The sequence below is a fragment of the Selaginella moellendorffii genome, unplaced genomic scaffold (genome assembly GCF_000143415.4).
Source record: "Selaginella moellendorffii unplaced genomic scaffold, v1.0 SELMOscaffold_5, whole genome shotgun sequence".
Lineage (NCBI taxonomy): Eukaryota > Viridiplantae > Streptophyta > Lycopodiopsida > Selaginellales > Selaginellaceae > Selaginella > Selaginella moellendorffii.
In genome coordinates, this window is record NW_003314266.1 from 3,621,977 (window position 1) to 3,649,133 (window position 27,157).

Sequence of the window (27,157 nt, forward strand, 5' to 3'; positions counted from 1 at the left end):
AGCTTGACAAGTGTCTCAGACACGTAGACGATTCATTAACTATAGCGTTAAGTTGAGATGGCCGAGCTGGTCTAAGGCGCCAGATTAAGGTTCTGGTCCGCAAGGGCGTGGGTTCGAATCCCACTCTCAACAAAAAAGATATCGCATGCAATGCAAGAATCTCAGTGTAGAAACGATCGATCCACTTCTCCAAGTCAATCTTGGGTCGATTTGGAAGCTTGTGGACTTTGCGATGTTTTTGGTTGGAGAACTTCTTTCTTCCGTGATCTTCGGGACTGTTTCGAGCGTGAATCCAACCACACACACCTCTTCGAGAAGCCAAGAGAGACCGAAATTCTTCCAAGTACCAAAGCTCGTAGAGCACGAGCTTTGGTACTTGGAAATCACGAGGGCGGGAAAATTCCTTGACTGGCTATAACTAGAAATGCGATCCACACTGGAAAGAATCACGACTTTGGGCATGCAAAGGAAGAAAACCTATAATTCAAACATACAAACCTAAGATCGTGAGGAATATAGCATCATGACTTCCATGTCATGTTTCTATACTTTTTCGGTGTTTTTTCCGCAAACGAAGTCATGTCCAAATCACAAAGTCTTTGATCAACTTAAGCACGCACATATAAATACATTAATATTTTAATCATATATATATAATATAATACAAGGACGCCAGGCCGCAACAAAGAAGCTATGTAGTTTCAAGTGTACACTGGCACCGAAATGGCTCAACTTTTCTTCTCCTTTGAGGCAATTCGCGTTGATCCATCCCGGTCGCAGCACTCGGCTTGTCCAAATTCTTATGTATAGCGCTGAGCTTATTGTCGCAAGTAGATACATAAAATACCTCCCTTCCTCGCTGGTGTTGTGAGTAATCTTCTCTTCTCTAGTCTGGTTAGCAGCGGTACGAACAAAATAATTGCAAGAAATAATCTTCAAGGACCTGGCAAGAAATCAAAGGAGTTTAAACTTTAGAGAAGCTGAGGCTATAAACTCTTTCACTGACCATTCTCCACAAAGCCCATCATGTGAACGATGTTCTGTAGCTCCCCATCCCAAACACTTGATGTCTACAAGCCAAAAAAATGAGGAAAAGTTTAGAACTTTCAAAGCTTCTACTACGCTTTTGCTTTTATTCTTTGGTACCTGTGAGGCGGGATCACTGTATGGATCGAGGCACGGGAAAGCTCCTCTTCGCATAGCAACTTCTTGTAAACCGGTCAGTGTTCTCAAGTCGAAACCGGCAAGTTGCAAGGCACTGTGTTGTGCTTGATGCAGCTGCTGCGAATAGCTTTGGGGCCCCAGGACAAAATTTGTTGGAGAGGCCCGTCCATGCGGCACCTAAGCCGAGGAGAACAAATCTAGACTTAGCCTCAAGAACTAAAACAAGGACACAAGAAAAAAAAAAAAGGATTTTTAGCAGCGTACGAACCTCTTTTCCTAGTAGACTTTCGACGTTGAACTCCAGGCGGGGGTTCACGGCTGCCAGCTTCATTGACAGGAACTGGTTTAAAGAAAACTCGCGTAAATACACTGAGAATCAACACTTCGACGAGCTGTACCTCAACTTGACGCTGGAGCGACTGGACGTAGTTAATGATTTCATCAAGCATCACGGCTTTTCCAGTAACCTACAGCAGCGAGAGAGAATTCTCATCAGCCATCATCGAAGTCCCTGGCAAATGCATTGAAACTTACTTTGTTACATCCGGGTACTAGATCCTGCAAGAACTTCATACGCTCGCTGATTTTCTCCCTTCGAACCTGGTACAGAAGGAATGGGAATTTTAAGTGCGATTGAAATAGAGAAATGCACGAACTCTCGCAATTAAAGTTCACAGGTAGCTTACCCTTTCAGCGAGGCTATGACTATCGGTTGCTTGTCCCCTTCGAGCTCTCACATGAATGTAGTCCTTGGGAGGCTCGGGTGGTTTTGTGTTCTCCTTGACTGACTTGGGGCTTGTGCTTCCAGAGTTGTCACTGCTGCTTCGATCGGCTTTACCATTACCATGCTGTTTTGACTCTTCCTTCGCGTTTGGATTCCTCTGTCGCTTGCCTTTAACTTGCTCTCCATCCTGTCGAGACACAAGAACGACGCTTAGTTGGGAGAAAAGAGAAAAGGAAAGAAAAGCCGCGAATTCTTGTTAAAAGAATCACGGACCTTGATACCGCTGCTGGTCACACACGAAGAACCGTCTTTGAGCTTGTCCTCGGACAATGTCCTCCGCTTCCTTCCGGTGGATTCCTTGACAATCGACGCCTGACCTGCGGGAAAAAGGAAAAGGAAAAACCAGATTTTTGAGACACGGAACAAACTCGGCCAATTGCAATCGCTTACTTGTTTCTTGCGCGCTCTTGGCCCCACTGGTGTCATCCACAGATGCCTCAACTTTCGTCTCAACAACTGGCAACTTACTTGCATCAGCCTGGCAAAGTGGGATCGCAACACCAGATCTGATGTGATCTTTGTTCTCGTCAACCAACGCAAAGACGGCTTGACTTAAGTGAGAAGCAGTAGCAGCAGCGGCGGCGTTACCGTTCCCAAACGAAATGAAACCATGAGTCCCGTGATGCTGACTTGCCGCCTCCACTGGAGAATTCCATCCACTTTTCGCCTCGGACGCCAGGAGATGAGGACTCGATCTCATTGAAGAGTTTGTGCTCGCACTGGTGGAGAGACACCCCCCTATCCGTCCAATTAGCTCCACCATGGTTCCATCGGACAATGCCGCTCCTTGAGCTGTAGTAGCAGTTGTAGTAGTGCTCGAGGGAGTTAAACCAGAGCCTCCACTCCCAAGGGACGACGCAAAATCTCCCATTTGCTGCCAGTCGACGAGAATTTCATGCTGTTCTCCTCCGGTGAGATGATGCGAGGAGTGTATACTCAACACCTGTGCTGCTGCATTGCCGCTGGACGTGAAGAAGTGTGTGTCGGCATTCTGCTGCTGCGGCTCCCAAGAAGAGGAAGACTGTCCGACCAGCTGAAAGCTCGACGAGGCGTAGCTTGGAAGTGATCTCTCCAAAGTAAACTTGTCGTGGAAATCAAGGGACATAGGCGTGGAGAAGCCGTGCTGCTGAGCGGTGGTGACGACTCGAGGCAGTGCTTGAGGATGCGAGACGTCCATGCCCTCATGGAATAGGGACTCGGCAGACGATACGTGTGGTACAGCAGCCATGTATCACGCACGCGTTGTAATCGATAGAATTCTCGGAATGTAGGCCTTCAGTAGCTAGCTTAGGAGACAACGATGACATCCAGTGATTGGAAGGCCGGAAGAACGAGCACGAGCCATTGTGTGATATCTCCTGCTCGATTCTGTCACAGAAACAAGCACAATTCAGCATCAGAATCGTTCTTTTTGTCGCGGCAAGCAATGCAAGATGACTCTTACGCACACACATTGCAATAGCCCAAAACAACCACTTACTTCAGTCCTCAAACACCATTCTACCATCATTCCAAGAGACAACAATAACGCTCAACTGGATAACTTGGAGCAATTGTGTAATCTAACACAGAGGGGCAGCGAAGCGAGAGGTATAGAGCGAAAGTAGGGTCGTTTGATTGAAATTTTCACACGGGCAGCAGGAGAAAGCTGCAAAGGATAAAGAGAGGCTTGAAGAAATGTCGCAAAAGAGCACCCGAGCCTGGTCGAGCAGTTGCGAGTGAGAAAAGAGGGAGAGTCTAGAGCCGCTCATAAATCAAGAGTCTAGCCAGCCAGTACAAAGAGAAACAGTGAGTTGGAATCACCTGGCAAGAAAACAAGAAGCCCAACAATGGAAGCATAGCAGCACAAAGGGCCCACTCCTCCTAAACACACCAGCATACTTAGCAAAGGGCAAGAGGAGGAGAGGAAAAACCTGATGGAGCGAGCAATGCACCTGTGCTGGTCCTGGGCAGCAGCAGCAGCACACACAGAGAGAGCAAAAGGAAGGCTGTTTTTGCGTATCTGGCAGTTCCCCAAGTACACGAAAAGAAGCACAGGCACAGCCCTGAACAAAAGCAATGGAGGAAAAAGAGAGCACCAGTGCAGTGATGTGCAGATGCAATACTATACTATACACTAAGCTTAAGTTATAAAAAAGAGAGAAAAAAAATAACAGGATCAAAAAAGAAAGAAAAAAAACTCAAAGGTGGACTGGAACAGCGTAACACAAGCTATAGACGCACGAGCAAGAGTACAGCAGCAGCAGCCGCAGCCGCAGCGGCTCGAAACACCAACACGTTTCCCTGGGATGAAAATGAGTGCAGAACAACTCGCAAGGATCTTATAACAACTAGATCAGACCGACTGAATCGACAGACATACGCGTTGAGTTAGCAAAAGCTATGCCGGGAGGAATGCAATGGCACAGAGAAGAAGAAAAGAAAACAAAGGATAAAGAGAAAGATCAATGCCTGGGGGGGACGAACGAACCAAACGAACAGGAAGCAAGGAAGCAACGAGGCGGCAACTCTAGCTTCCAATTGCGTGACTGAAACCCGCAAAGCATTAAGAAGGGGACCTCCTCCTTATACTTTTTATCTCTCTCGCGTATTCTAATGCCGCGGAGGAGCCGGAAATGACCAGAAGCTGCGTACACCTATAATGCCCGTGGTGAAGACGAAAGAACGAGGAGAGGGGAGAAAAAAAAACACTCCCTTTCACAGCCAGGAAGAGGAAAAAAAATAACCTTTAAAAACACAAACTGGCTATGGCAGACAGAGTTGCACAGCTCGATGAGTCACTGAAAGGACCACAAAGAATTCAATCCAGGGGTGGTCAGCAGCGAGCGATCGCTTGCTTGCACAGTAGTGTTCTCTTCTCTCTCTCTCTCCATTTCTTTTTTTTTTTTCCCTCTCTTTTTCTTTGGCAGGGATAGAGGCGCTGCGCTTGTCTCTTACAGTACCCAAGGACACGCGAGTTAGAACTTAAAGCACACTGTTGCCGGCTGGCCAAGGGGGAAAGCGAGTGTTTGCAAAAACCGATAATGCCGGAGGAAGTGATCCCAAGGAGATGGAAACAAACAAGAAAAGGAAAATTCGCAGAGAATCTCAAAAAAACTTTGCCAAAGGATCACTCGCTCACAGAAGATACGACCACCACCAAAGCGCTCTCTCTCTCAAAAAATAAGCGAAAACAAAACAAAAGCAAAAAAATGAGAAAAGAACGCATAAAAAATGCGAGAGAGAGAGAAGAATTCTCTCCATTTTCATCTCTTCCAACGCTTGAATGAATGGCATGGACCGGATGAAAAGCTAAAAAGGACCACGCAACAACGCAAGCCGCCAAACTTCTCCCCCAGATGGGCAAAGAAAAAAAAAGGGGGGGAAAATCCCTCCACTAACAGTTCCAGTACTCGCTCGGGAATGAGTTTAAAACGCTAGCTAGAGTGAAGAGCGCCGAAAATACATACCGGAAAAGAGGGCCAAGCATTGGCACCGCTGGCCCGCCCACGGATTCCACCGTCGTCCTTGCCGCCATAGCCCACGAATTTTTAGGGCTCTTGCTTAAACCCTAACCCCCCGTAAATGATTCCCGAATATTCTCCCATGCAACGTGGCGGATCTCCGATTCCTCCGTTCTTCTGTGGAACTTCTTTTTTGTTCAATTGGGTTGGATTGGATGGATTCAAAGCGGGGTGGCGGAGCTAAGATAGGGGTCACGGACAAGTTCTTGGGGGAGTCGTGATCCCAGTTGGAAGCAACCAATTGTTTGAGTTCACGAGACAAGAAAGAGGACTTTCCTGGTTTGCGAGCTTGAGTTGCTTCCCAGGCAAAATATTCCTTCTAAGGCGTTCCCCCCGGGAACTTACAGTTTGACTTGAACAGCTTCCTGGACATTCACGTGAATTTCACCACCTTTGCCATGCTTAATGCATAATGTACTAATTAATCGCTAAATTATCATCGAATACAACCCTGCAGGAAAGATTAGAGCTAAAAAAGTTAGCTAGCTAGAGCTCTACCTATGTTTCTACAGGGATGATCCATCCAGGGGTGTCGTAATCCCACCCAGAAAAAACTTAGCTAAAGTTTGCTCCAAGGAATCAACCAGATGCCAATTTTTAATCCGCACGATGGATCAACACGAACTAACAACAAGGGAGCAAACACACAGCATGATTCGAGTCAGTCCTTTTGCTTTCGTCCCATCAAAGCGTGATCAGCTAAACAGTAGAATTTGCAAGAACAACCACAAACATTATGGCCCTAGAATAATCACCCCGGCTGCGTTTCCGCAAAGAAAACGCATTCTTTCTTTCACTCCTCTCCAAGCACAACGCAGGGACAAATTCAACCGTGACACTTCCATTGACACGACAATCCAAGCAAACAAGTCCGCGTCGCTTTGTTTTGTCCTAAACCAGCTCATTTGGGTTAAGTAAATGATGTGTTTTGGCCATAATATGATTTAACTAATAGGATGATGGAAGCTCGATGAATGTGGACGATCACCAAACACAGAGCTCGAATTCTTTAGTCCTGGGAAGCTTTGTCCACGGGAATCTGGGTTGCTTAAGCATATGAGCATGGGTTTCATCAAGGATCGTTCGTTGAACTCCAAAGCTCGCTCGTTTTCTGGTGTTTGTTGTTGGTTGCCAGGGATCTCACTCGTGCCTCCGACCATAAACAATTCATTGGTCAATCATTAAGCATATGGCTGGGACAGTTTAGAGATGGAAAGGAAGGGACTCAAGGAGGAGACCTGAGATGATTCACACTATTCTGATCGGAGATCTCCCAAGAAATAGAGAGATCCCCGGACAGCGATGTTGTTTCAGAGATATCAAAGTTTTCGAGTAGCATCCGGTTGTTGGTCTATCACTCCATCCAAATATCAATCTCCAAAGTTATAGAGCTTTCACACATTCATTCATTTCATTCACCTTGCACGAAGAAACAAAACCACTTGCTCAAAACAATGATAAGAAAGAAAGTACCAGCACATGCAAATGCTTGTAGTATTTGACAAACAAATCGAAGGGGTCATTTGGATCGTCTCCTTCCATGGTTTGTTTAGACTCTCCCTTGGTATTATTCCAGGAACTTGGCTATGCCTACCAGGCTATCTAGTAACTAGCTCTATAAAGATTCCCGCTCTATATTCTTCCAGTTTCTTGAGTAAACTTCCTCCATATCATACATTTGAGAATTGCTATTGTAGACTTGGAGATAAAAAATGGAGAATGTTGCCAAGTTCTGCAATCACAATCTTAGAAAGCTAGAAAAGATCCCTTGATTACTATGACAAGAGGAAAAAAATATCAAGGCTTGCCATGTGCTTCTACCATTGGATAGTAGAACTTGACGCAAGATTTGAAGAAAAAAAGGGCAGTGATATCAGCGTTGCACTGCTGGTCTAGTGGTAGAATAGTTCCCTGCCACGGAACAGACCCGGGTTCGATTCCCGGGCAGTGCATAGATTGCTTTCTTTTTAATTTATGTTTTTCCCTAATTAGGTCAGTTGGAATCGTCGATTTGCCCTAATTAGGTCTTCGGCAGTTCTTTCGAATCTGGCCTCTCTTCCCTGTTAGCGGCGTGATGTTGCCCATTTTGATCATGGAGCGCACGAAGCTCTGGAAGAATGCGTCTTGATCGTAGCTGTAGTAGCGCACGTAGTTCTCCGTGATCCCGCGCCCGCTGAAGAGCACCTGGTCCGACGCGAAGATCCCCTTGCCATACTGGAGATTGAGGTAGTAATTGTTGTCAAATCGCATGGGCGTCACGAAATCCAGCGGCGCCACCGCGTTGCCGTTGCCCTGCCGGGGGCAAATCTCTTGCAGCGAGCCCAGGAACTGCTTCTGCATGGTCGGATCGGGGCTGCCGCTGCCGCGATCGTCGAATAATCGCTGGCGGAAGGTGGAACATCGCGCCTGGCCGATGCTGTGGGCGCCTTGGCGCCAAGAACAGTGGACATTCCGGGTCAGAATGGGCGCGGCGATGGACGGTGGGGATTTTATTACGTACCGGAAAGTGTTACCATGTCTACCTCGGTGAGCCCCATTGTGGCGAACATTGAGACGAGCTTTGGAACGTCGGCTATAGGGGGTGGGATGAGAACGTTGGCCGCGGTTCTGTTGGCAGTGAGGCTGTCCCTCCGCCCGAGCAGCACTTCCCACGATGGTCCTCCGGTCTGATAAGAGTTGGACCGATCGATCGATCAGAAAGGAGGGATTTTCTTGGTACTACGTACCAGTGCGACTGAGTCTCGAGCAGCGAGCGTCAAGATATCAGCACAGGAGACGACTCCTTCGCACTGGATCTCCACTCTGGCCTTGATCGCGTCGATGAGTTCGAATCCACGGAGAGAGTTCGCGTTGGGCAGCGCAGATTTCTCGCCTTTGAAGGTCTTGGTGTCGTCCAGCAGCACCGAGGCATCGCATCCCTGCGGAAAAAAATCGTTTTTTTCTTCTCTTTCGCCCGAGAAACTTGGGAGAACACTAAGGTACTACTTAAAGCTTTCAGAGTTTTGGATTGCTTACTCACATTGATGAAGCAGTCGTGGAAATGGAGGCGGAGAAGCGACGCCGCGATCCGTGCCTCGCGCTTGAAAGCCTTCTCCACGTCCGATCGAACGATGTCCTGGAGCTGGGGGCACGTATAATCGTAGAAGAAAGCGCTCAGCGATGGATCATCGCTGCTACAACTCACGTCCGCGACAATGGAGCTCAAGAACACGAGCGCGAGCAAGATCAAGGTGGTGTTCGCATCTCCCAGAGGAGAATCCATCCCCTCCTCCTTTTGTTGGTTGGATCTGGCGAAAGCTTTCAAGGAATCAATCCCAAAAGCGAGAAGAAACTTGTTGGAAAGGTGTGTTCCAGGACAGAGAACGAAAAAAAATACTTCCTTGAAGCTTTAAAAAATTGTCTAGTGGTGGCCACAATCCTTGGATCCAACAAGCGCAGCCCACTATGAGCTCGCATCATTGGCAAGAAGGACGAGTGTGAATTCCATCCAGCTGTGGCTTTCCTCCATTTTTTATTTATGCCGCTCTATGAAAGGAGCGTCTCTCCAAAGATTTGGACACAATCCATGGCTGGATCTTCGTTTTCTAAGCTTTCCACTTCTATGTTTGTGATGGTGAAGTTAAAAGGGGTCCAATTTAAATTTAAATTCTAGAAAGCGCGGGAATTAGGGCTTGGGGTTTGTAGGGCGATGGCGATCGTCGCGCTGCCGGCCCGCATTCCACCAGATGGAGTCCCCTGCGGTAAGTCGCGGAAGAGGAATCTCGAATTCCAGTCCATGGCGCAGGTCGGTCGGTCGCGCGGATCAAATTGGCCAGTCTATGGGGATGAACAGGAGTCGCGACTAAGAACTAAGAGGAAACGACAAGTAAGCGCGTTTATTCTCACCCAAAGCAAAGAAAAATACGTTTTTTTGTTTCCCTGTTGGTGTAGAAGCGTTGAATCTGCTGTGCCGTTCGAGAGGGTTATGTCATTGCCTCGTCTCCTTCGGAAGAAACGATGCTTGGAGTGCGCAAAAAAAGCGTTTTTTCTTCTTTCGTTCCACCAGTTTCAAAGAAAGGAAAGCAAAGAATTCCAGGTGAGCTTTTGACAAACAGCTACAGGGATTAGTAAGCAAGATTCCATCCATCCGGCTGGAAGAAGAAAAGGAGGAGACGCGGAGGACGAGAAGGGAAACTGGATAATTGGCGGCAGTGGAACAAGTAACTCTGGTGTCAGATTTTTCCGAGGATGAGTCTAGAGGATAGTAACAGCAGGCACAGGCTCCAGGATGACTACATAATTGGTCCAGTTTTGGGGTATGGAGGATTCTCGGTGGTGAGGAAGGGAGTTCACAAGGAAGATGGTACTGAAGTTGCCATAAAGACTTTGAGGAAGCAAGGCTTTGGCTATGGTGACAAGAAGAATGGTGGAAGGCCTTTGGCAGGGGCTACTAAGCGAGGCAGGGGTTCTAGAGGCAGGAAGAGCACGGCAGGGCCAACGCAGGACAGCTTAATTTCCGAGGCACTGGTCGCGAATGAGATCATAGTAATGCAAAGGATTGTGGAGAATGTGTCACCGCATCCAAACATCGTCCACTTACACGACGTTTACGAGGACGAAGCAGGCGTGCATTTGGTGCTGGAGCTTTGCTCCGGAGGGGAGCTGTTTGACAGGATAGTTGCTCAAGAGAAGTACTCGGAAGCTCAGGCGGCTAAAGTTGTCAAGGAGCTCGCGACTGGATTGTGTAGCCTTCATGATGCTGGGATCGTCCACAGGGATCTCAAGCCGGAGAATTGCCTCTTCCTGACCCCGGAAGAGGATAACCATCTTAAGATCATGGACTTTGGTTTGAGCCAGATTGATGGAGCAACGAGTCCGATCGTTGGAATGTTTGGATCAGTTGACTACGTTGCTCCAGAGACTTTATCGCATCGAGACGTGCTTCCTGCGAGTGATATGTGGTCCTTGGGGGTGATTCTCTACATCCTTCTGTGCGGGTAACCATGCAAACTTTCATTTTTCTTCAACCTTGTGTAATCGTGTTATCTTCTTTCTTTGGGTTAACCAGGTATCCACCATTTCATGGAACAAGTAACAAAGAGAAGCTGGACCTCATTCTTGCGGTAGGCATTGACTGCCTTTGCTAATAAATCTAAGCTTTCTTCCTTCCAGGGTGATGTGAATTTTGAAGAGTACACTTGGAAAACTATTTCCAGCCATGCCAAGCAGCTCATACGTGACTTACTGGCTGTCGATCCGCATCGAAGGCCGTCAGCCAAGGCGGTAATGCTTTATATGCTGCCTTTTTCTCTTGTTTGAGCCTCTTCCTGCTGAGAATCGAAAAGTGTTTGTGCAGCTGGTTTCAGATCCATGGGTGCGAGGAGACATTGCAAAGCAAGACCGTCTACCCGAAGAAGTCATACGCCAGCTACACTTCTTCAATGCTCGTCGAAAGTTTCGAGCAGCAGCTTTTGCTAGCATCGTCAGCAACAAGTTCTTACACCTTACCAAGAACTTGAAGAGCCTGGTCGGTTCACGGTCTCTCAGCGGTGACGAGCTCCAGGATCTCGTCAGCCACTTCAAAAAGCTGTAAGATAGACTCATCCTGGAGCGCTGGTAATTACTCTACTGATATGACTGCTTGACAGCTCCACAAACGGCGTGGACGTCGCACTGGGTGAATTCGAAGCGGTTCTGGAGGCAATGAAGATGAGGTCCTTGCTTCCTCTGGCACCTCGCATTTTCGACCTGTTCGATCACAACAGGGACGGCGCGGTCGACATGCGTGAGATCGTCTGCGGCTTCACGTCACTCAAGCAGTCTCACGGGGACGAAGCTCTCAAACTCTGCTTTCAAGTAAGATTTTCTTTCGTTCTTCCTTTTTTTCTTTCCGAGCGACACTAGAAATTCTCTCAAACTCGGTCGTAGATGTATGACTCGGACGGCTCTGGCTACATTTCCAAAGACGAACTGGCATCGATGTTGAGAGTAAGCACAACTTAGAGCTCTTTAAACCTTACTCGCTTCTATCTTTTCCAGGCTCTTCCGGAAGAATGCTTGCCGGGGGACATCACCGAGCCAGGGAAGCTGGACGAGATGTTTGATCGAATGGATGCTAACAGCGATGGTCGGGTAAGCTTTGACGAGTTCAAGGACGCAATCCAGATGAACAGCTTCCTAAGGGAGGCCGTGCTCTTTCCTTTGCGTGCGTAGAAGAAATCATATCTCTTTGCAAGAGATTTTTATATCCTGCAGCTTTTTGTGAAGATCCCACTCAATATAAAATACCGAGTGAAAAGCTCTCCTTTAAAATCTTTCTCCAGGGAAATCAAAATCCGGGACGGTAAAGAAGCAAAGATAAAAGCTTAGAAAACTCGTCCCAGGATGATATCTTTCTTTGTACTTGGCGTAAAGAAGTTTTGTCCCGCTTTTGTTTCGTCCTGATCTTCTTCGTACTGGGCACTGCAAATGCCTGGCGTGGGCATTTGCTGCTCAGCTGCTTTAAAACGTTCTAAAACCTACAATTTTTTCCTTTTTTTTTCTTTTCTTGTGGATCCATTGTCACACTCGCCTGAGTTGACGTTGCAAAGATTGCAAACATCAGCACTTCCACATGGAGCTAGAAAATGTGATGCTTTGATACCAAATTCGCGATGTTTGTATTACACCTCTCTCTTTTTCTCAGTAGCGTAAAGGCTGGGCACGTCTGTTGGGGTCAGCCAAGTTGTATTCTCATACGTACGCGTACTGTAGAGCGACAATCGAGTAGGATTGGATCGGCACAACTTGGCGATGCGGGAGGAATTTCAGTGTCATGTGTCAATCCTAGAAAAAAAGCCAGCTAAGTTGTCCGCCAACTTTTATAAGCAGGGGCTCCAGCGCAAAAAAGGTGGCAAAACAAGGTTGTATATGTTGCAGCAGCCTGCCTAGCTAGATCCTCTCATGTGATGCTCGACAACGAAATCTCGGTCAAGAACAGCAGACTTTCCGAAGAAAAAACTCTCTGGGAAATTTCGGGCGGTGGTGGAGCGCCGAAAGTGACGCATTTCACGTTCAACCCCCAGACAAGTTGCGTAGAAACCGTACCAGCCCTAATATTCCAGGGGATATACGCGCACATGATCGTACTTTGGCCTTCACGAGCGTACGGTACGTCTCGCGGGACTGTTTTCGTACAGGGAGAGTTCGTGAAGTTCATAATGAGACGCCACCACCGCATGGATCGTATCGTCTCGACCAATTAGGGCTCCTGGCAGCTGGAGTGGGTGTTTCTAGATTCGGTATTTTTCATTCGTACCAAGTACGTACGACGGGAAAGAGAAGCACCGAAGCTAACACCAAAGCTTCTTCTGGGTTTTTGGACGATCTGCGAAATCTCTCACGAGAAGACCTGTATTTAATTGTAATTGCCCAACGTTGGGATTCCAAGGGTGACGACGGTGGAGACTTGTTCGTCTGCCCCGGAATTTATGGCCCCTGCGGCTGCGGGGATACAAAGTCGCGATTTTCCTGCGACCATGTAGAAGATTTCAGGAACAAGAGACAGGATATTCGCGGTAATCTTCTTCGTGGCCGGGAAGATGCCAAATTCCCCATTTCCATCCATTGTGAGCTAACTCCATGAGTGTTCACGCCTCTCAATGCAAATGCCTGCCAGTACGCGGGCCGAGTACTTGAATCCGCTCAGGAATCAAGCGAGAGTCGTGCTCCAAGGTCCCTGTCCTCTCTCTCTCTCTCCCAATCCATCTTTCTTTTACTCGTCTCCTTTCTTTCGCGAACAACAAAACGCTTGTGTTTGTTCCAAGGCTTTGCATTGTTCGTCGGGCTTGCGCAGTGAGGCAGCAGCAGCAGCAGGGCTTATTTTTGCTCCCCCCCTCTCTCTCTCGAATTCCGGATTCGTGATTTCTGAGCGGCTCAAGGAAGGGATTCATTCGCCCACGCCCACACACGGGTGTGTGCATGACAGCCGGGGTAGCAAACAGCCTTGAAAAAAGCATCAGGGCATGGCTTCGAGCGTTACTGCACGTGGGCTTCTGCGTATAATCGCACCCGGCACAGCCCACAAGGCGAAACCATCGCGACCGTCGGATTCCCAGCAAATACCGCAGCACGGCAAATGCTGCTCGTTGAAGATTTGCGTGCAACAAAGCGGATTCCGAGCACGGCAGACTGGGCGCGCCTGTGAGAGCAGGGCTTGGAAATCTAGTCCTTGTTTTGTAAGGTTTGGGATGGAGAAACAGTACTGGAGTTTGCATTTGCCAGGTTCAGGCATCTGTGGATGGATAAAGCGGTTTCTCTTTGTCTTTAGCGGCGGTGTCACGGATTTGTTCTTGCTTTTGTCAGAAAGAGGAATCAAAAATCGTTCAAACACTTGATTTGAAATCGCAGCGAGCGAGAGGAAAGATTGATGCTCGCGGAATTCTTCGCAATTGGTGTCCAATCTCGTACCATAACTTTGGCGGTTGGGTTGCTGGGTGGCTGTGCAGGCTAAAAAAGTAAAAGCAGCCGCGTTTTCTCCCCCATTTTTCCTTGTCCTTTTTTCTCTCCATTCGATCAACTCCAAGCCGACAGCTTGTCGATCGATCGATCATAATCGACCCATTCGCCCTCCGTTGGGACTTAGATATCAATCTGCCTCACCTCCACACTCTGGTCCTGGACGATTATGTCCTACACAAAGAAAGCCTTTCACTTTGACCACGTATAAAAATCAAATCTCAATCAAAGGCCAAAGAAAGGAACCCAAACAAGACAAAACAACCAAGGAATGAGCAAAACACCAACATGTGTTGGTATCAAGCTGATGCAGACGGAGCTTGTCGACGATTTCACGCGAAAGAAAGCCGAAAATCCCAAGTGATTAGTCCCCAAATCTTTGAGGTAATCGATCCCTATCAAGATGCCCAAGAAGGGCATTTGCTGTCGCCATAAGCGTGCTTAGTCCCAAGGAATGCGGCCAGAGCGCAGGCGGTGACAGGGGGCAGGAGCAGACGTTAGAATCCCACCACTGCCATTTTTTGGACCAACGAGTACCGACAAGCTTCACGCTCGCTAATTAATCCGGTCACAAAGACGCCATTAATTAGCAATAATCAATGGCGACAATGAGGAAAACTTGGGCATTGTTTTTCTTCCCATCACTGTTTCTAGGATTCTTGGAGACGAGCAGGAAGAGAGGTTCTTTTACTCACAGCTTAGAGAGGTTTTTCTCCTTTTTTTTTGGCTAGAAAGATCACAAGCTAGAGTTGGAAATGGATCGTCTTGCAGCTTAGAAACTGTTCATGGGTTTCCACAGATTCTTCTTCTTCTTCTTCTTCTTCTTCTCCTTCTTCTTCTTGAGATGAATTCCTCCTCCTTGCACCCTCACGGATTGATGAACAGGAGCTAGAGTTTTGCTGGATCGATCCATCGAAGAGAGAGGGAGCGGAGCTTAGCGATGGTGGTGCTGTTTGCAGCAAATGGAGATGGATCCAGGAGGAGCTGCTCGTCCTCGCCCTGTGGATCATGATAGCGTGATCGATGATCGCAGTACGCTGCCTTGGGAAATGGAGATGGTGATTATAAGTCCATGGATAGAGGATGATAGATTTCCATAGCCTGGATAGTACCTATAGCGGTAACTTGTAGCAAGGAAGAACTGGAAGGGAGGAGATCATTCGCTCATAGCTAGACAGACATAAGTTCTTCTCTTTCTTTCTTTTTTTCTCTCTCTCTTTTTTCCTCCTCCTCAGTAGCAGCAGTGAGTGTAGCAGCAGTGAGAGCGAGCAGCGCTTTGTCCAGGCCCAAATTCATCGCTGCGACCGTGGGGCATTCTTGTGTCATGCTGCGGTCACTTGGTACTCACTCACAGCATTGACATCGATCGATCGCGCGGATCACTTCACTTACTGCTACTTCGTTGTTGGTTCTTCTAAGTTCTTCTCCTCCTCTCTTCTTTCTCGCTATAAGAACTTTTCCTCCTTCATCCAGTCCATGGCCGGCGCTCGTCCTTCTCTTTCTCTCTTCGGCATCGTCCCACCAGTGGAAGCTTCCAAGATCTTCCACGAGGAGCTTAGTTTGAACAGTGGTATATAGTAGCATAGAGAATTTTATAAACTTTGGCGCAGCCAGGAGGAGAAGAGAGCGAGAGAAAGAATCGCTGGATGATCCGGCCGGAATGATCAGGAATTCTGGGTGGTAAGCAAAACAAAGGAGAGATCTTTGGGTGGTTCTTTCTCTTGGGTTTCATCGACCATCACCATCATCGAGAGAGAGAGTGAGAGATAGACATATCGATCGAGGAGTGAGGGAAAGAAAGAGGATGAATCCGTCCAGGTTTCCAGCGGCATTTCCATTCCAGCAGATGCTCGAGCTCCACCACCAGCACCAGCAACAGCAGCAGCAGCAGCAGCAAGAAATTCCTCCACACCAGCACTCCGAGGACGAAGATAACAGCAGCAGTGGGAACAAGGAGCTAGAACATCCACACCACCACCACCTCCACCACCAGATTCACCACCACCACCAGCAACAGCAGCAGCAACAGCAGCAGCAGCAGCAGCAGCAGCCTCAGCACCAGCAAAGCCCGCAAGCCCAGAAATCTCCCGGCGGAGGTGGCGGAGGTGGCGGCGGTGGCGGTGCTGGATCCGGCGGTGAGGTGGTCGCCCCCGTCCGCAAGCCGCGAGGCCGCCCGCCGGGATCCAAGAACAAGCCCAAGCCGCCCATCATCATCACGCGCGACACGGGCTCCGGGATGCGCCCCCACGTCCTGGAGATCGCGCCCAACACCGACATCGTGGACGCCATCGCCACCTTCGCCCGCAAGCGCCAGCGCGCGCTGTGCGTCCTCTCGGCGCGTGGCACCGTCTCAAACCTAACGCTCCTCCGCCACTCCCCCGCCTCCTCCACCGCCTCCGCGCCGCCCTCCTCGCCGCCATCCTCCTCCGCCGCATCCACCGGCGCCACTCCCTCCTCCTCCCGCGCCGCCGCCGCCGCCACCTCCACGGTCTCCTTCCAAGGCCGCTTCGAGCTCATCTCCCTCTCCGGGGCATTCCTCCAGCAGCAAATGCCCAGCGCGGGCATCTTGGGGGCATATTCCGGGCTAGCGGTGTCCGTGGCCGGGGGACCGCAAGGACAGGTCCTCGGTGGAAATGTGGCCGGTCCTCTGGTGTCGGCCTCTCCAGTGATGGTCATCGCCGCCTCCTTCGTCGGCCCAGCGTTCGATCGCCTGCCACTGGACGATCAAGATGGCGAGATTCCGGAAGAACAGCCAGCCGCGGGGGCGGCGGCAAATCCCAGTCCCAATTCCACTTCCGGCCAGTTGGGTCTGCCGCAGCACGGGAATTCGTCGCCCCCATCGATCCCGATCCACCAGCTGATGAACGATCCATTTGGGCTGGCGGCGGCGGCGGCGGCGGCGCACCACCACCACCACCACCACCAGATCCCGCCGCCGGAATTGCTGGCTTCTTGGGCGGCCGCCGCTGCCGCTGGAGCTACCAGGCCGCCAATGTGATCGCCATCGCCGCCAAGAGGTTCTTCTCTCTTCCCTCTCTCTTTTGCTACTTGGAAAGAACAGTGTTCTTGGTGGATTGGATGGAGAATTGGTCTCTCTCTTGTTCCTCGTCGTGGAGGTGAGATTTTTCTTTCGTGGGATAGGATGATCGTCGTCAGCATTTCGATTGCATCGAATTTTTTTTTGGGGTTTGGTCGCGGTGATTTCTCCACCGCCAATGCTCATACGATTTCTGTCATATAGAGGAGAAACAAACATATATGGAGCTCTGGCAATTCATTTATGTATCATGCGCAATGGTTCGTGTTCACGATCATCAAAAGAAGCTTTTTTTTTTTGTTGATTTCAAAGCTTTTCCTTTTGCTGTAGATTCATGGAGTAGATTCATGGAGTGAGCGGCGGCAACGCTGGAACAAAACGTAAGTAAGCAGGAATCCTGGCCGACAAACTAAGAAAACTCACTGTTTTGTTTGCATTGGAGTTTGCGATGGCACGTTTCCACGACCCGAGTGTGTTTAGTCCGTGTCTCTTCCAGTCCTGCCCAACAAACACAAACAGCAAGCGTGCGTGATTAAATCGAAGAAGCAGCCACGCTTTGCTTTGACTGATCCGATCGATGAAACTAAGTGATAATAAAAAGGAAAGAAACTCACCTAGGTAGCCACCGGCGGACACGCTATACGTTTTTGCTATACTGATCCGGTGCTCGCGAGCGGGTCCTTGAGTCCGTATATAAAAGCTCGAGCCATTGATTCAACCATCTCTTTCTCACTGCGCGAAAGAAAAGCCCACCAGGAAAGAATCAATCATGCATACACATTAAGGCACTCACAGGCTGCTGCTGAATCTCCCTGCTGCTGCTGCTGCTGCTGCTGCTGCTACTGGGGCTGGCAATCTCTCCACTTCGTGGCCGGCTACATAGCCTTCCAAGAAGAGGAGGCTGGGGTCAAGGCAAAGACCAGGTCCACTTACAGCCAAGGTCTCTCTCCATTCCTTCATTGATAGACTGCTTCTCTGGCCACCTTCCTGCGAGCACCTGCTATAGCTGCTATCTGTGAGGAACCTGCCAAAATGTCACCAAAGGAATCAGATCAGGCAAGGCAAAGGAGTGCTTCCTCTCCTCACTCTTCCAGGCTAGAAAAGGAGGGATCAGAAAGAGCGAACAAGGATTTTTACCATTTCTCGCTGTCCCGCCCCGGTCCTTGCCTTGCGCTCCGCTGCTCCGCTGCCTGTAATTACAAACTTCGTCCATTTGTCAACAACGTAGTAATCATCACTCACCACCCTGCTGACGGTGGAAAAAAAAAATGCTTATTTTTCTCCTTCCTTGCCTTTCGATATGAAGCAGTCACACGTTCTCATGATGTTGAGAAGCGACACCCGGCTTTGTCCATATTCATGGCCTGCCTCCAGCTTTATCTGCTTCGCAAAAGTAAAGATCAGATCCAGAAAAGCCTGGATATTCGAATACAAACGAAGTATGCAAGTCTTACCTCTCTATCCGGCTCATAGTCGTCCGTGGAATGATAGGGTGCTGATTCTGATGAGAGAGCTTCATAACCTCGGAACAACACGTAACAGACGCCATTACTACACAGCGGTTTGCAAGTAAAGTCAGTGATTGCGTTCATCACACCATGCCATTAAGCATAAACCGCGACGCCAGATCGAGGGGCCCCGAGGCGTTCCGACGACATTTTTCTCACCAATGAGTACTTCCCTGGAGGAGCAAGAGAACTCCAAGGTGGCATACGCAGTCCATTGAATACTCGCACACTCTTGAGAGCTAACGGACTCACGATCCAGCACAGGAGGATTGTGTGTACCTTCACATCACTCCCCACAGGCACTTTGCGGACAAGCTGCAGATGAAACACGGGAACGAGTCAGCAGTGGCAGCGAAAAAAAAAGGACTCGCACCTCAAAACTTTGAACCACGTTTTCTCAAAGGTGTAGCACGTGTGCTGACGCTCCTCGTCCCCCCGGTTTAAGCACTAAATCAAATCTCGTCCGTTAGCTTTCTGGAGAAACGCACACGCACAGCCTCGGCTTACCTAGGCTGACATGCGTACTCGAGCGCCTCCCAACTCTCGTGTTCATCCCTACACGTAGCTCGAACCTATAGATCTCTATACCTCTTATCAGCCGGAACGATGAATGAAAGTCCCCGTATCATTCCAAGGGCGCTCGGAGTAAGACTTCCCAATGATACTGCGCGCGGTGTTGACAGTACCGTCCTCGCACCTGTACTCGGGGAAGTACTCCGTGAAGGAACTGGTGCCGAGGTCATGCAGTCCATTGAACAGAAACTCGTGGATGTAATGCTGCATGAAACGAAGGTTATTTGGCCCAGCGAAACAATTCACAGTACCTCGCATCGATCCTCTCCTAGAAGCCTTCTCAAGACAGGCCGTCCAGGATCCTGTAAAACAGGTGTTGGTCGATAGGAATCTCCGAAAAGCTCCATACCTTCGAAGCACGCCATGTCAAGTAACGGTGGTGAGCCACTTTGTTCCTACAAGTCGCATCGATATCGGTCTCACTTGTGGCAGCACCTATAATCCTTGTCCACGCCTGCGAGTTGGACCCAGTTCAACACCCAAACCATTGGCAATTCTATGATGCTTTACCATTATATAATCTTGAAACGCCAGATAGATAGCTTCGTCAACTTCCTTGTTGCTTTCGGGCTTTGACCACAAAACGATCGGCGAAAAGAACTGCAACGATTCCCCAGTAAGTTTCTCACCCCATGGAAGCAGCTGCAGCCAGGTGCTACACGTTAAAGCATTGACAAAATCTTAGAAGCTTGTGAAATCACCTTGCTATGCTTTTTAACTAACGGCAGGAGCTCACTGTAGTACTTGTCCTTGTAAGCTTTGTCGGCTTCGACGTTATACAGCGGATTTAAATCCCTATAGAAGCAGAGGGAAAAGCCTAGAATGAAAATGGAATGAAAACACAATCACGAAACATAGAGAACCTAACGAGGAAAAAGAAAGAACCTCCAAACCGCAAGAACTTACAAGACGAAAATGCTCCTAGACGACGAAGTGAAGAAATCCGCGCAGAAGATAGGCAGATCGAAGCAGGGCCTTGGAAAAATGGCCATGTTAAACACCTGCAAAGAACCAAGTTGATCACAAGCTATGTCTTCCTTGTTCTTCTTACCTGCATTGCCTCTCCACCATCAATAACAGCCGAGCGAAGCATCCGGATTTTTTTCGACTGGTAAGCATGGCTCTTGATGACAGTTCTTCGATCTTCCGCGAGAATTTCCCCTACATGATTCTGGAAAAAAAGAAGAGAGAAATCCGAATGATACTCTAAATTTTTCCACCATACCTTGACAATCTCATCCGGCTCCACGAGCTGCTCGAACCGAGAGACGCTATCCACCGCGAAATCCACGAACTTGTCATACAAAGCGGCTGCTCTTAGAAGAACAAGCCGCTGCCGCTGCCGAAAGACCTGGAATGATCGATTTCTACTCATCGATTCTCCGAAGCAAATCCCATCTCTACCTTCAATCTCGCCGCGGCAAGGAAGATCCTTCGATCCGGAGGAAATGTAGCTCCCGGCTGGAAGAAGGCGGCAACGTCCGGCGCGCGATGCTCCATAGCAACAAAACCCTAAACCTCTCGTTGTGGTAGAGCCCTAAAAAAGTAGAGTGGAAACGGAGGGGAGGAAGCGGCTATGGCGACGGCAGCTCGTTCCATCGCTTCAAAGCTCGCGCGCCCGGCATCCTCGCCTCACCAGATCATCCCACGCCGGATGATGTCCGCGGGAGGTATGGGCAAAATCTTTGAGAACATCTAGAGCGAGCGGTTTGTTCGCTTTTCCAGGGCACGACGATGTGCACAGAGTGAATTGGTACCAGGCGCCGCTCAGCCCCATGTCTTGGAAGGAGCACCAAGTAAGAAATCGTGATTTCCCCTTTCCATCGATCGATCGAGCCATTTCTTTTCTTTCCCCTTCTTAGATTGTGCTTGGAGTGATCTTTGGATGGGGAGTTGTGGGCTACAGTGGATACAAGTTTTTCACCAGGAAGAAGTAAGCTTTGTGGAGGTGGAGTTTGGAGTTTGGAGTTTCTTTTTTTCTTCTCTCTTTGTTCCATCTCTTTGAGAATAACGAGTGGACATGAAACTCTGGAGAACGAAGAACTCCAAGAGCTTTTTCGTTTAGCCAGTGTTGCACTGCCATTCTCGGCTATCGATTTCTTTGAGCAGTGCTTTTTCCAGCTCGAGCTCATGGATGATCTCGTCATATATCTTGTCTTCTTTATCACCTGAGTGAGTATCACAAAGAGCTCAGCGGATAGAAATCATACCGACGATTACTTCCACAGATTTTATATACTTTTGGTTGATGAGAACTTGAGAGATCAATCACCTGCTGGAGTTTGGATCGTCACGATAAACCCCTTTTGCCTTAGCTCGATCTCGGCAGCCTCTCGGTTGTAAGTCTCAACCTCGAAACTCAGAGGCTCGGGTGGCGCATCTCCCTGTATAACCAAGAACGTTTAGCGAGCTTCCCGAAACGAAACGAAAAGTGTAAGAACCTGTTCGTATCGATCATAAGGAAGCACTGTTGGATCCAAACGCCATCCAGAAACTCCTTGTTTGTACACATAGCACCTAGAAAGAGCATGACAAGCTACTTCTTTTTCTATTCCTCTATTGATTTTACCTTGTTATGCCAGCATCCGAGCACAACTGGGCCACCCACATTGCTCGCTTCGACGTCCTGCCTAAGCACAAGAATGACAAATGATGAGGAAAAAGAGTTGTAAAGCTAAAGTGGAGACTCACTGTATAGGATCACCACGTCGTTCTCCTCAATCTTTGGAAAATGATGATTGTTCTCCCAATCGCTCGCACTCATAGCCAAGCCTTTAGGCCATTCTTCCACTGCAAGTTCCAGCTGTTTAGAAGATTACAGTGAGTACGAATTTGGTACCTGGAATGTGTAAAGAGCCAGGAATGTGGCCGTAGAGGGACCTCTCGTCATATCTGCGAACGTCTATCAACAGAGGCCGGATGCCTGGCTGCTGCTCTTTTGCGTTAAATCCCGCCTCCTGCAGTACGAATGCAACAGCATCCCTGGATCACCTACACAGATGAGGTCTTGCATGACTCACCAAGCGGCAAGAAAGCATCCAAACCTTCCCAGAAAATTGATGTAGGACCTTCCGGCATCGGACATGTACGCTTGGATTCCTCCAGAAAGAACACAGCATCTATAAATGCCGAAGAGTAAGTCGTGACACAAAGAATAACGTTTGTCTCTCACCCGTTAAAGCCAAGCTCAGCAGCAACAGTAGCAGCCCGTTGTGCTCGCTGTCCTCTCGTCGAAACAAAAACCAGAATAGCGGTTCTCGTCGGTTGCTTGGCTGCTGGAAACCGGCTATCCCATACGCTTTCTACGAGTTGTAAGCAGGCTCTCACTTCACTTTCTGCATTACTAGAACGTCAATTTCAGGTGTAAAAGCCCGAAAAACAACACCGACAGAAGCCAACAGTGAAACAAGGGACAAGAAACATCACGAGCAATAAAGAAAAGGAACACAAACAAAGAAAGTAAGAACAAAACAACCAAACGAAAGAAACACAAAGAAAGAAAGAACAAGCAAGCCAAACAAACAAGAACAAAAGGTGGAAAGAAGTACCTGGAATGTTGATCACGTACTCGAGCGAGAAGGCGCTGGCACGAACAGCATCCGGATGCCTCACGTCGATGAGCAAGAAGGGCACGCTATCCAGCTCCGCGAGCTTCCTCACCGCCTTGGGACTTAGCATCGCGTAGAGCGGAGAATCCACAGGCCTGAAAGGAAGGCTATTGATCCTCGCCTCGCTCACCCCTTGTCCATCTCTAAGCATCTGTCGCCGCCGAGCCAAGACCCTGCGAAGCTGCCTCACGCTCCACGCAACCACGGCGATCTGGAGCAAGAACGTGATGGAGCCGCCCACGTAGTGGATCAAAAGCCGTCCCCGTTCCTCGCCATTCTCGCCATTCTCCCCATTCTCCCCATTCTGGGAAGGCGATGGAGCTAGAGCTGCTGGAACCCCAGCGATTCCAGATATTTCGGGGATTCTTTCGATTGGCGCTGGCTCCGCCCCAAGACTGCCGAAATCCAGGCTGAGCGTGCTGTCCATAAGCTCTGAGGGCATCGTCGGTCGATCCCAGCGCTCGCCATAGCTGCCGCTGCCTCCGCCATCACCGCCGCTGCCTAATCCTACTCCTGCTACCGAGAATGACAGACCTTGCCGTGGATTCGAGGATGCCGATGGCGGCTGCGACGATGGGAGCGCCGCCGCAAGCTTCTCCAGGTCGGCAACCATGTCCTCCATTGGAGACGAAGCCATAGCTGGGAGGAGCCCTAATAAAGTAATAAAAGAAGAGAAAAATGCCAAATCCAAAATGTTTGGATTATAGACCAAATAGAATATGCTTCCAATTTAAAAGCTCTTATACCACCTCCAAGGAGTGTAAACCTTTCCCTGGACATAGCAAACCATCCAAACGGTATTGAGCTCGAAATGCTAGCCCTGGGAATCTCTCGGGCATAAACTTCGTAGGGTGTTCCCAGATTCTTGGATCGCGTCCCATGGCCAAAGTAAACAACGCAGTGCCTTTGGGAATGTGATAGCCGCGGATCTTGCAAGATTCGTCAGAGCTGCGAGGGATGAGGAGTGGACCTGGAGGGCAAATTCTCAGAGTTTCCGTACCTTCGGGGCATTGGTGACGAGAGCTAGTATGATAAGTGTAGTTCGCGGTGGCTTGTAGTTGTGATCACAACCCCGGGTTTTAGAGAAATCCCAGAAGAACTCAACCTTGCCGAAGATCCACTTTTCTGCCAAACGCTTGTGCTCATGCTCACGGACGAAGACATCACCCAGATTCCAAGGTAAGGTTTCAAGCTTTCGAGGCCTGGGCTCACGAGTCAGAGCAATCAATAGCCTACCTTCCAGGCCTGTGAGTTAGAGGTCTTAGGTTCTTGACCAACTTTAGAGCTCTCCGTCCTTTAGAAATGCCGGGGTTGGGGACATCGCATTGGATCCTTGTTATGCCAGTATCCGAGCACAACTGGGCCACCCTCATTGCATGCCTTCAAACAAGAATGAAATGTAAATCTCAAAGAAGAAACTTAAAGAGTTATACAAGCTAAAGTGGAGACTTACTGAATGGAATCACCTAATTGCTCGCACTCATAACCAAGACTTCCAAAGTTAGAGAAGTAGAAATTTGGTACCTATGGAGAAGCCTTAGAAATCATTACTGAGTGAAAAGCGTGATCGATGCTCGTCTTAAGTCCTCGATGCTGGTATGTTGACCAACGTTGACTAAGTCTGGGGAGCTTTCCCCTGAATGGTCAGAACCGAGAAATCGCCAACGCAGTAGTGATGGATCGTCTTCCTTGGGTCTAGAGCCACGCCATTATAGCAAAGCTGCCACTTCTTCTCGTTTGATACAAGCTCATGTGCTACCTTTCTCTTGATCGCTCTCACGCTCGCGTTGCTTGGAAACATCGCTGTGTACGAGCTCCCTGTCGTGGGCGAGACCACCGTGATCCATAGCTGTGTCTCCGGCGATGATCTAGATTGATTCCGAGCTCAGGAAACACTTAGAGAGTATTCTAGAGTTTTTCTTACCTTTTGGATCTCTTGTTCTTGCGAGAAAGCTGATGCTGATTTCGCTGATGCTCGCATTCTTCCTCGCTGGTGGAATCTTGATCGCTCGAGGACGTGGGTATGTCGAAACAGTAGCTACATTTCCTCTTGATCTTCATGTCGAGAAGACGCATCTCTCTCCTGAAACTTTGGAGCAGATCGAGCTTGTCCAGTACGACGCTCTCAAGCTTTAACTCGAAGAGTTTAGCGCAGTCCACTTTGGCCAAGAGTTCCCGGAGCTTCTCCCTGTCGAAGTCCTCGATGCTGGTCATTATAAACCTGTTGATCTCCTGGCAGAGAATGTCGTGACCAGTCGATCGATCGGAGATGAAGCCGGCGACCTCCAAGAACTCGTCGAGATTCATCTGCCCTGGACACGACTCTTGCAAGTAGACTTCCATGAAGTGGACGGCGAGCCTTGTGTATTCTGGCTGATGCCTCGCAAAGTTTCTAGCGAGAGATAGAGCCGAGATGGAATCAGGAAAACCAGTTCTTCGACTCTGATCGCACGGAAGGAGATTCCCAAAGAAGTCGATCTGCAAGGCCTTGATCAAGTTGCGGTCGATCTTCTTCAGTCGTGAACTAGAAGCAGCCAGGAAATCCAAAAGCGCAAGAGCTGGAAAGATGGCAAGCAAGCCGTCGAGGGTGTCGTCCACATTGCCTCGATCAGGGAGTTTCCTCATGTGTTCTTCATGGAGATCTACTTTTTCTTGGAAATGCTTGAGCAGAAACTCGGAGAAAAGCCCGGCGTTGCGGCAAATCTGGAGCCTTTGCACACATCCAACCTTGAAGATGAGCTTGTGTAGAGCAGTGACGAAGGACTTCGCGACCCCCCAGAGAACAAAGGCACCATACGGGAGGACTTTTTTCTCGAAAAAGCAGGACAGGAACAAGGAGAGAAGCTCGCTCGATAGATGAAACATCACCTTCTCGAAAACCTTGTCGAGCGATTCCTCCAGCATCGAAAGAAATCTCAAAGCATCCGAGAAGAAGAGCGATACCTCGGCGTGGGTGGACAAATCTGTCAATGTAGGCAGGGCCTTGTCGAGGAGCTTGGCAATGGCGTCGCCATCTCTAGACTCGCGAATCCATAGCAGGTCACACCATCGATCTAGGAGTGGGATCTCCAAGAAGCTGGAGGCGGCACGAAGAACTGCAACGTTGGACCCGTCCACCCGATTGTCACGCTCTTGCAAGGCCTTGAGAAGTCTATCAAAGCCATCTGAGCCTCCCGGGAAGTTTGGAAGATCCACAAGCAGGCGACTGCCTCCTCCAGCATCCAGTGCACATTTGCAGATCTTTCGGAAGAATTCAGCTGCTTCCAAGTTGAACTTATCATCGACAAATCGTTCGCCTGCCACGAAGATCACTACTTCCGGGGCCATCCATATAAGAGCTTGGAAGGGTAAAAGAATGACATTAAAGTATAACCATTTTAGAATATTCTCTTCTTAAAGAAGGGTTTATTTATATAATTACAATAAACCAATGACATTTTTCAAGAATATAAATAACAAGTAGATAGAAGGTTTTGAGCCATTTAAGCATAAAAGATAATTACAAAATTGATACAAATAACTGATATTAAAATAAAATAAATAATTTAAAATATTTCTAGAAAAATATTTTATTACACTTAAATTAATTTTAGCATGTAATTATTTATTATAATACTATTCAGTTGTCATTTCATTCTACATTGTTTAAAATTTTATTTACAAAAAAAGGATTTATAGTTTTCTAGATGTGACACTTTGATGTTACATATCACACACTTTTTTAGAACTTTGTACTCAGAGTATTCAAAACATAATTAACTTTATATTTTTTATAAATTAATAAAATATTTGAAATTATTGTAAAATCTTCAACTTTTTTTCATAGTATTATGACTCTTTATATACTAGGCTTATTTAAGTTTAATTAAATCTACTATTTACTAAAGTTTTTATTTTTTAATACACAGATTGAAATTTACACTTTTGCTATATCAGTTGCTCAACTTGGCATTTTTATAATTTGTCAATGAAGTTTAATGCTTCTAGCTGATGCCACAGATGCCAATCTTAATAAATTTTACATAACAGTTCCATGATAAATAAATGAGTGTTTTTGTAAGTTATGATCAATGTTGTCGTTTTCCAGCCCCTTAACATAAAGCTTAAAAAGATTTAAAACGACATCCAACAACTCAAAAAGAGTGTTAGAGGTATGTGTAAGCGACTAAATTTTCCATTCTACTTTAGTCACTTAACCACACCTCTGACCACTTGGAGGAGTCTCATTCACAACCTCCATAAGTCCAATCCAGGACTTGGGACTTGCTAGCCCCGAGAATGGCATCCATGCCACTCAACATTTGCACTTGGTCCAAGTGCTCCACGTGTCCGATCCCATGACCGACACTCAAAGGTACCACCGACATAGCAGCCCGTTACGCTAAGGCCATGCCCAATCACCTTTGCCACACTGGTAGTCCAATACCACTTGCATCACCGTCTTGGCTCTCCAAGACTAGGAAAACCATCCGTGAGTGGTCATCTCAGATCCACTCCTTAGCATC

General features: G+C 48.3%; 6 protein-coding genes, 1 long non-coding RNA gene and 2 other non-coding genes across 13 annotated transcripts; 4 read left to right on the top strand and 5 right to left on the bottom strand.

The window, feature by feature from the left end:
- The first annotated feature begins 51 nt into the window (after positions 1–51).
- On the top strand, positions 52–132 carry TRNAL-AAG. Its single transcript has one exon. It is a non-coding gene; the product is annotated as a tRNA-Leu (tRNA).
- A 491-nt stretch (positions 133–623) lies between these two features.
- Positions 624–5,449, bottom strand: LOC9633629 (transcription factor bHLH62). 4 transcript variants are annotated; one of them, XM_024669798.1, is made up of 11 exons: positions 3,862–5,449; positions 3,429–3,710; positions 2,339–3,316; positions 2,162–2,265; positions 1,851–2,075; positions 1,699–1,764; positions 1,563–1,631; positions 1,433–1,504; positions 1,147–1,341; positions 1,007–1,070; positions 624–943 (listed from the first exon to the last, which is right to left on the bottom strand). In XM_024669798.1, the coding sequence occupies exons 3-11, from the start codon at positions 3,174–3,176 to the stop codon at positions 936–938; spliced, it is 1,641 nt and encodes a 546-aa protein (XP_024525566.1). In that variant the 5' UTR covers positions 3,177–3,316; positions 3,429–3,710; positions 3,862–5,449; the 3' UTR covers positions 624–935. The 4 variants fall into 4 exon arrangements, with proteins under 4 accessions (XP_024525566.1, XP_024525567.1, XP_024525568.1 ...); XM_024669799.1 differs by lacking the exon at positions 3,429–3,710; XM_024669800.1 differs by lacking the exon at positions 3,429–3,710 and having other exon boundaries at positions 3,752–5,449.
- A 1,883-nt stretch (positions 5,450–7,332) lies between these two features.
- On the top strand, positions 7,333–7,403 carry TRNAG-GCC. Its single transcript has one exon. It is a non-coding gene; the product is annotated as a tRNA-Gly (tRNA).
- Positions 7,353–8,955, bottom strand: LOC112344690 (peroxidase A2-like). The gene is made up of 4 exons (XM_024669958.1): positions 8,471–8,955; positions 8,178–8,369; positions 7,952–8,117; positions 7,353–7,877 (listed from the first exon to the last, which is right to left on the bottom strand). The coding sequence occupies exons 1-4, from the start codon at positions 8,711–8,713 to the stop codon at positions 7,468–7,470; spliced, it is 1,011 nt and encodes a 336-aa protein (XP_024525726.1). The 5' UTR covers positions 8,714–8,955; the 3' UTR covers positions 7,353–7,467.
- A 218-nt stretch (positions 8,956–9,173) lies between these two features.
- On the top strand, positions 9,174–11,742 carry LOC9633630 (calcium and calcium/calmodulin-dependent serine/threonine-protein kinase). Its single transcript, XM_024669949.1, has 8 exons — positions 9,174–9,316; positions 9,382–10,427; positions 10,499–10,553; positions 10,603–10,713; positions 10,787–11,019; positions 11,079–11,286; positions 11,359–11,418; positions 11,470–11,742. The coding sequence occupies exons 2-8, from the start codon at positions 9,679–9,681 to the stop codon at positions 11,641–11,643; spliced, it is 1,590 nt and encodes a 529-aa protein (XP_024525717.1). The 5' UTR covers positions 9,174–9,316; positions 9,382–9,678; the 3' UTR covers positions 11,644–11,742.
- A 2,847-nt stretch (positions 11,743–14,589) lies between these two features.
- Positions 14,590–17,584, top strand: LOC9659405 (AT-hook motif nuclear-localized protein 22). The gene is made up of 2 exons (XM_024669544.1): positions 14,590–17,343; positions 17,406–17,584. Exon 1 carries the CDS (start codon positions 15,731–15,733, stop codon positions 16,922–16,924), a length of 1,194 nt encoding a protein of 397 aa, XP_024525312.1. The 5' UTR covers positions 14,590–15,730; the 3' UTR covers positions 16,925–17,343; positions 17,406–17,584.
- On the bottom strand, positions 17,268–20,557 carry LOC9659406 (phytochromobilin:ferredoxin oxidoreductase, chloroplastic). 2 transcript variants are annotated; one of them, XM_024669542.1, is made up of 17 exons: positions 20,449–20,557; positions 20,270–20,395; positions 20,096–20,215; positions 19,951–20,045; positions 19,746–19,839; positions 19,555–19,686; positions 19,394–19,498; positions 19,296–19,346; positions 18,979–19,248; positions 18,845–18,918; positions 18,418–18,786; positions 18,206–18,343; positions 18,101–18,153; positions 17,757–17,987; positions 17,578–17,695; positions 17,387–17,461; positions 17,268–17,331 (listed from the first exon to the last, which is right to left on the bottom strand). In XM_024669542.1, the coding sequence occupies exons 1-9, from the start codon at positions 20,542–20,544 to the stop codon at positions 19,066–19,068; spliced, it is 1,002 nt and encodes a 333-aa protein (XP_024525310.1). In that variant the 5' UTR covers positions 20,545–20,557; the 3' UTR covers positions 17,268–17,331; positions 17,387–17,461; positions 17,578–17,695; positions 17,757–17,987; positions 18,101–18,153; positions 18,206–18,343; positions 18,418–18,786; positions 18,845–18,918; positions 18,979–19,065. The 2 variants fall into 2 exon arrangements, with proteins under 2 accessions (XP_024525310.1, XP_024525309.1); XM_024669541.1 differs by having other exon boundaries at positions 17,578–17,987.
- A 622-nt stretch (positions 20,558–21,179) lies between these two features.
- On the bottom strand, positions 21,180–23,309 carry LOC112344576. The gene is made up of 8 exons (XM_024669540.1): positions 22,593–23,309; positions 22,217–22,379; positions 22,089–22,163; positions 21,884–22,026; positions 21,736–21,834; positions 21,614–21,674; positions 21,486–21,561; positions 21,180–21,428 (listed from the first exon to the last, which is right to left on the bottom strand). Exons 1-8 carry the CDS (start codon positions 23,287–23,289, stop codon positions 21,309–21,311), a joined length of 1,434 nt encoding a protein of 477 aa, XP_024525308.1. The 5' UTR covers positions 23,290–23,309; the 3' UTR covers positions 21,180–21,308.
- Positions 23,310–23,331: 22 nt separating this feature from the next.
- On the bottom strand, positions 23,332–23,722 carry LOC112344578. Its single transcript, XR_002991744.1, has 2 exons — positions 23,653–23,722; positions 23,332–23,600 (listed from the first exon to the last, which is right to left on the bottom strand). It is a non-coding gene; the product is annotated as an uncharacterized LOC112344578 (long non-coding RNA).
- Positions 23,723–27,157: the final 3,435 nt, after the last annotated feature.

Bases quoted from the DNA above. Each gene is read 5' to 3' on its own strand.
- LOC9659406 (XM_024669542.1), bottom strand. From the start codon at position 20,544: ATGGAGCATCGCGCGCCGGACGTTGCCGCCTTCTTCCAGCCGGGAGCT. The intron at 20,046-20,095 runs GTAAGAAGAACA...GGTTCTTTGCAG, and splicing joins ATGGTGGAGAGGCAATGCAG to GTGTTTAACATGGCCATTTT. The intron at 19,499-19,554 runs GTAAAGCATCAT...TCCAACTCGCAG, and splicing joins CGTTTCAAGATTATATAATG to GCGTGGACAAGGATTATAGG.
- LOC9633629 (XM_024669799.1), bottom strand. From the start codon at position 3,176: ATGGCTGCTGTACCACACGTATCGTCTGCCGAGTCCCTATTCCATGAG. The intron at 2,266-2,338 runs GTAAGCGATTGC...TTTTTCCCGCAG, and splicing joins CAAGAGCGCGCAAGAAACAA to GTCAGGCGTCGATTGTCAAG. The intron at 1,765-1,850 runs GTAAGCTACCTG...CTTCTGTACCAG, and splicing joins GTCATAGCCTCGCTGAAAGG to GTTCGAAGGGAGAAAATCAG.
- LOC112344576 (XM_024669540.1), bottom strand. From the start codon at position 23,289: ATGGCTTCGTCTCCAATGGAGGACATGGTTGCCGACCTGGAGAAGCTT. The intron at 21,835-21,883 runs GTACCAAATTCG...TGGAACTTGCAG, and splicing joins TGGCTCTTTACACATTCCAG to TGGAAGAATGGCCTAAAGGC. The intron at 21,675-21,735 runs GTGAGTCTCCAC...TCTTGTGCTTAG, and splicing joins CGACGTGGTGATCCTATACA to GCAGGACGTCGAAGCGAGCA.
- LOC112344690 (XM_024669958.1), bottom strand. From the start codon at position 8,713: ATGGATTCTCCTCTGGGAGATGCGAACACCACCTTGATCTTGCTCGCG. The intron at 8,118-8,177 runs GTACGTAGTACC...AACTCTTATCAG, and splicing joins CTCGAGACTCAGTCGCACTG to ACCGGAGGACCATCGTGGGA. The intron at 7,878-7,951 runs GTACGTAATAAA...CTTGGCGCCAAG, and splicing joins AGACATGGTAACACTTTCCG to GCGCCCACAGCATCGGCCAG.
- LOC9659405 (XM_024669544.1), top strand. From the start codon at position 15,731: ATGAATCCGTCCAGGTTTCCAGCGGCATTTCCATTCCAGCAGATGCTC.
- LOC9633630 (XM_024669949.1), top strand. From the start codon at position 9,679: ATGAGTCTAGAGGATAGTAACAGCAGGCACAGGCTCCAGGATGACTAC. The intron at 10,554-10,602 runs GTAGGCATTGAC...TCTTCCTTCCAG, and splicing joins AGCTGGACCTCATTCTTGCG to GGTGATGTGAATTTTGAAGA. The intron at 11,419-11,469 runs GTAAGCACAACT...TATCTTTTCCAG, and splicing joins AACTGGCATCGATGTTGAGA to GCTCTTCCGGAAGAATGCTT.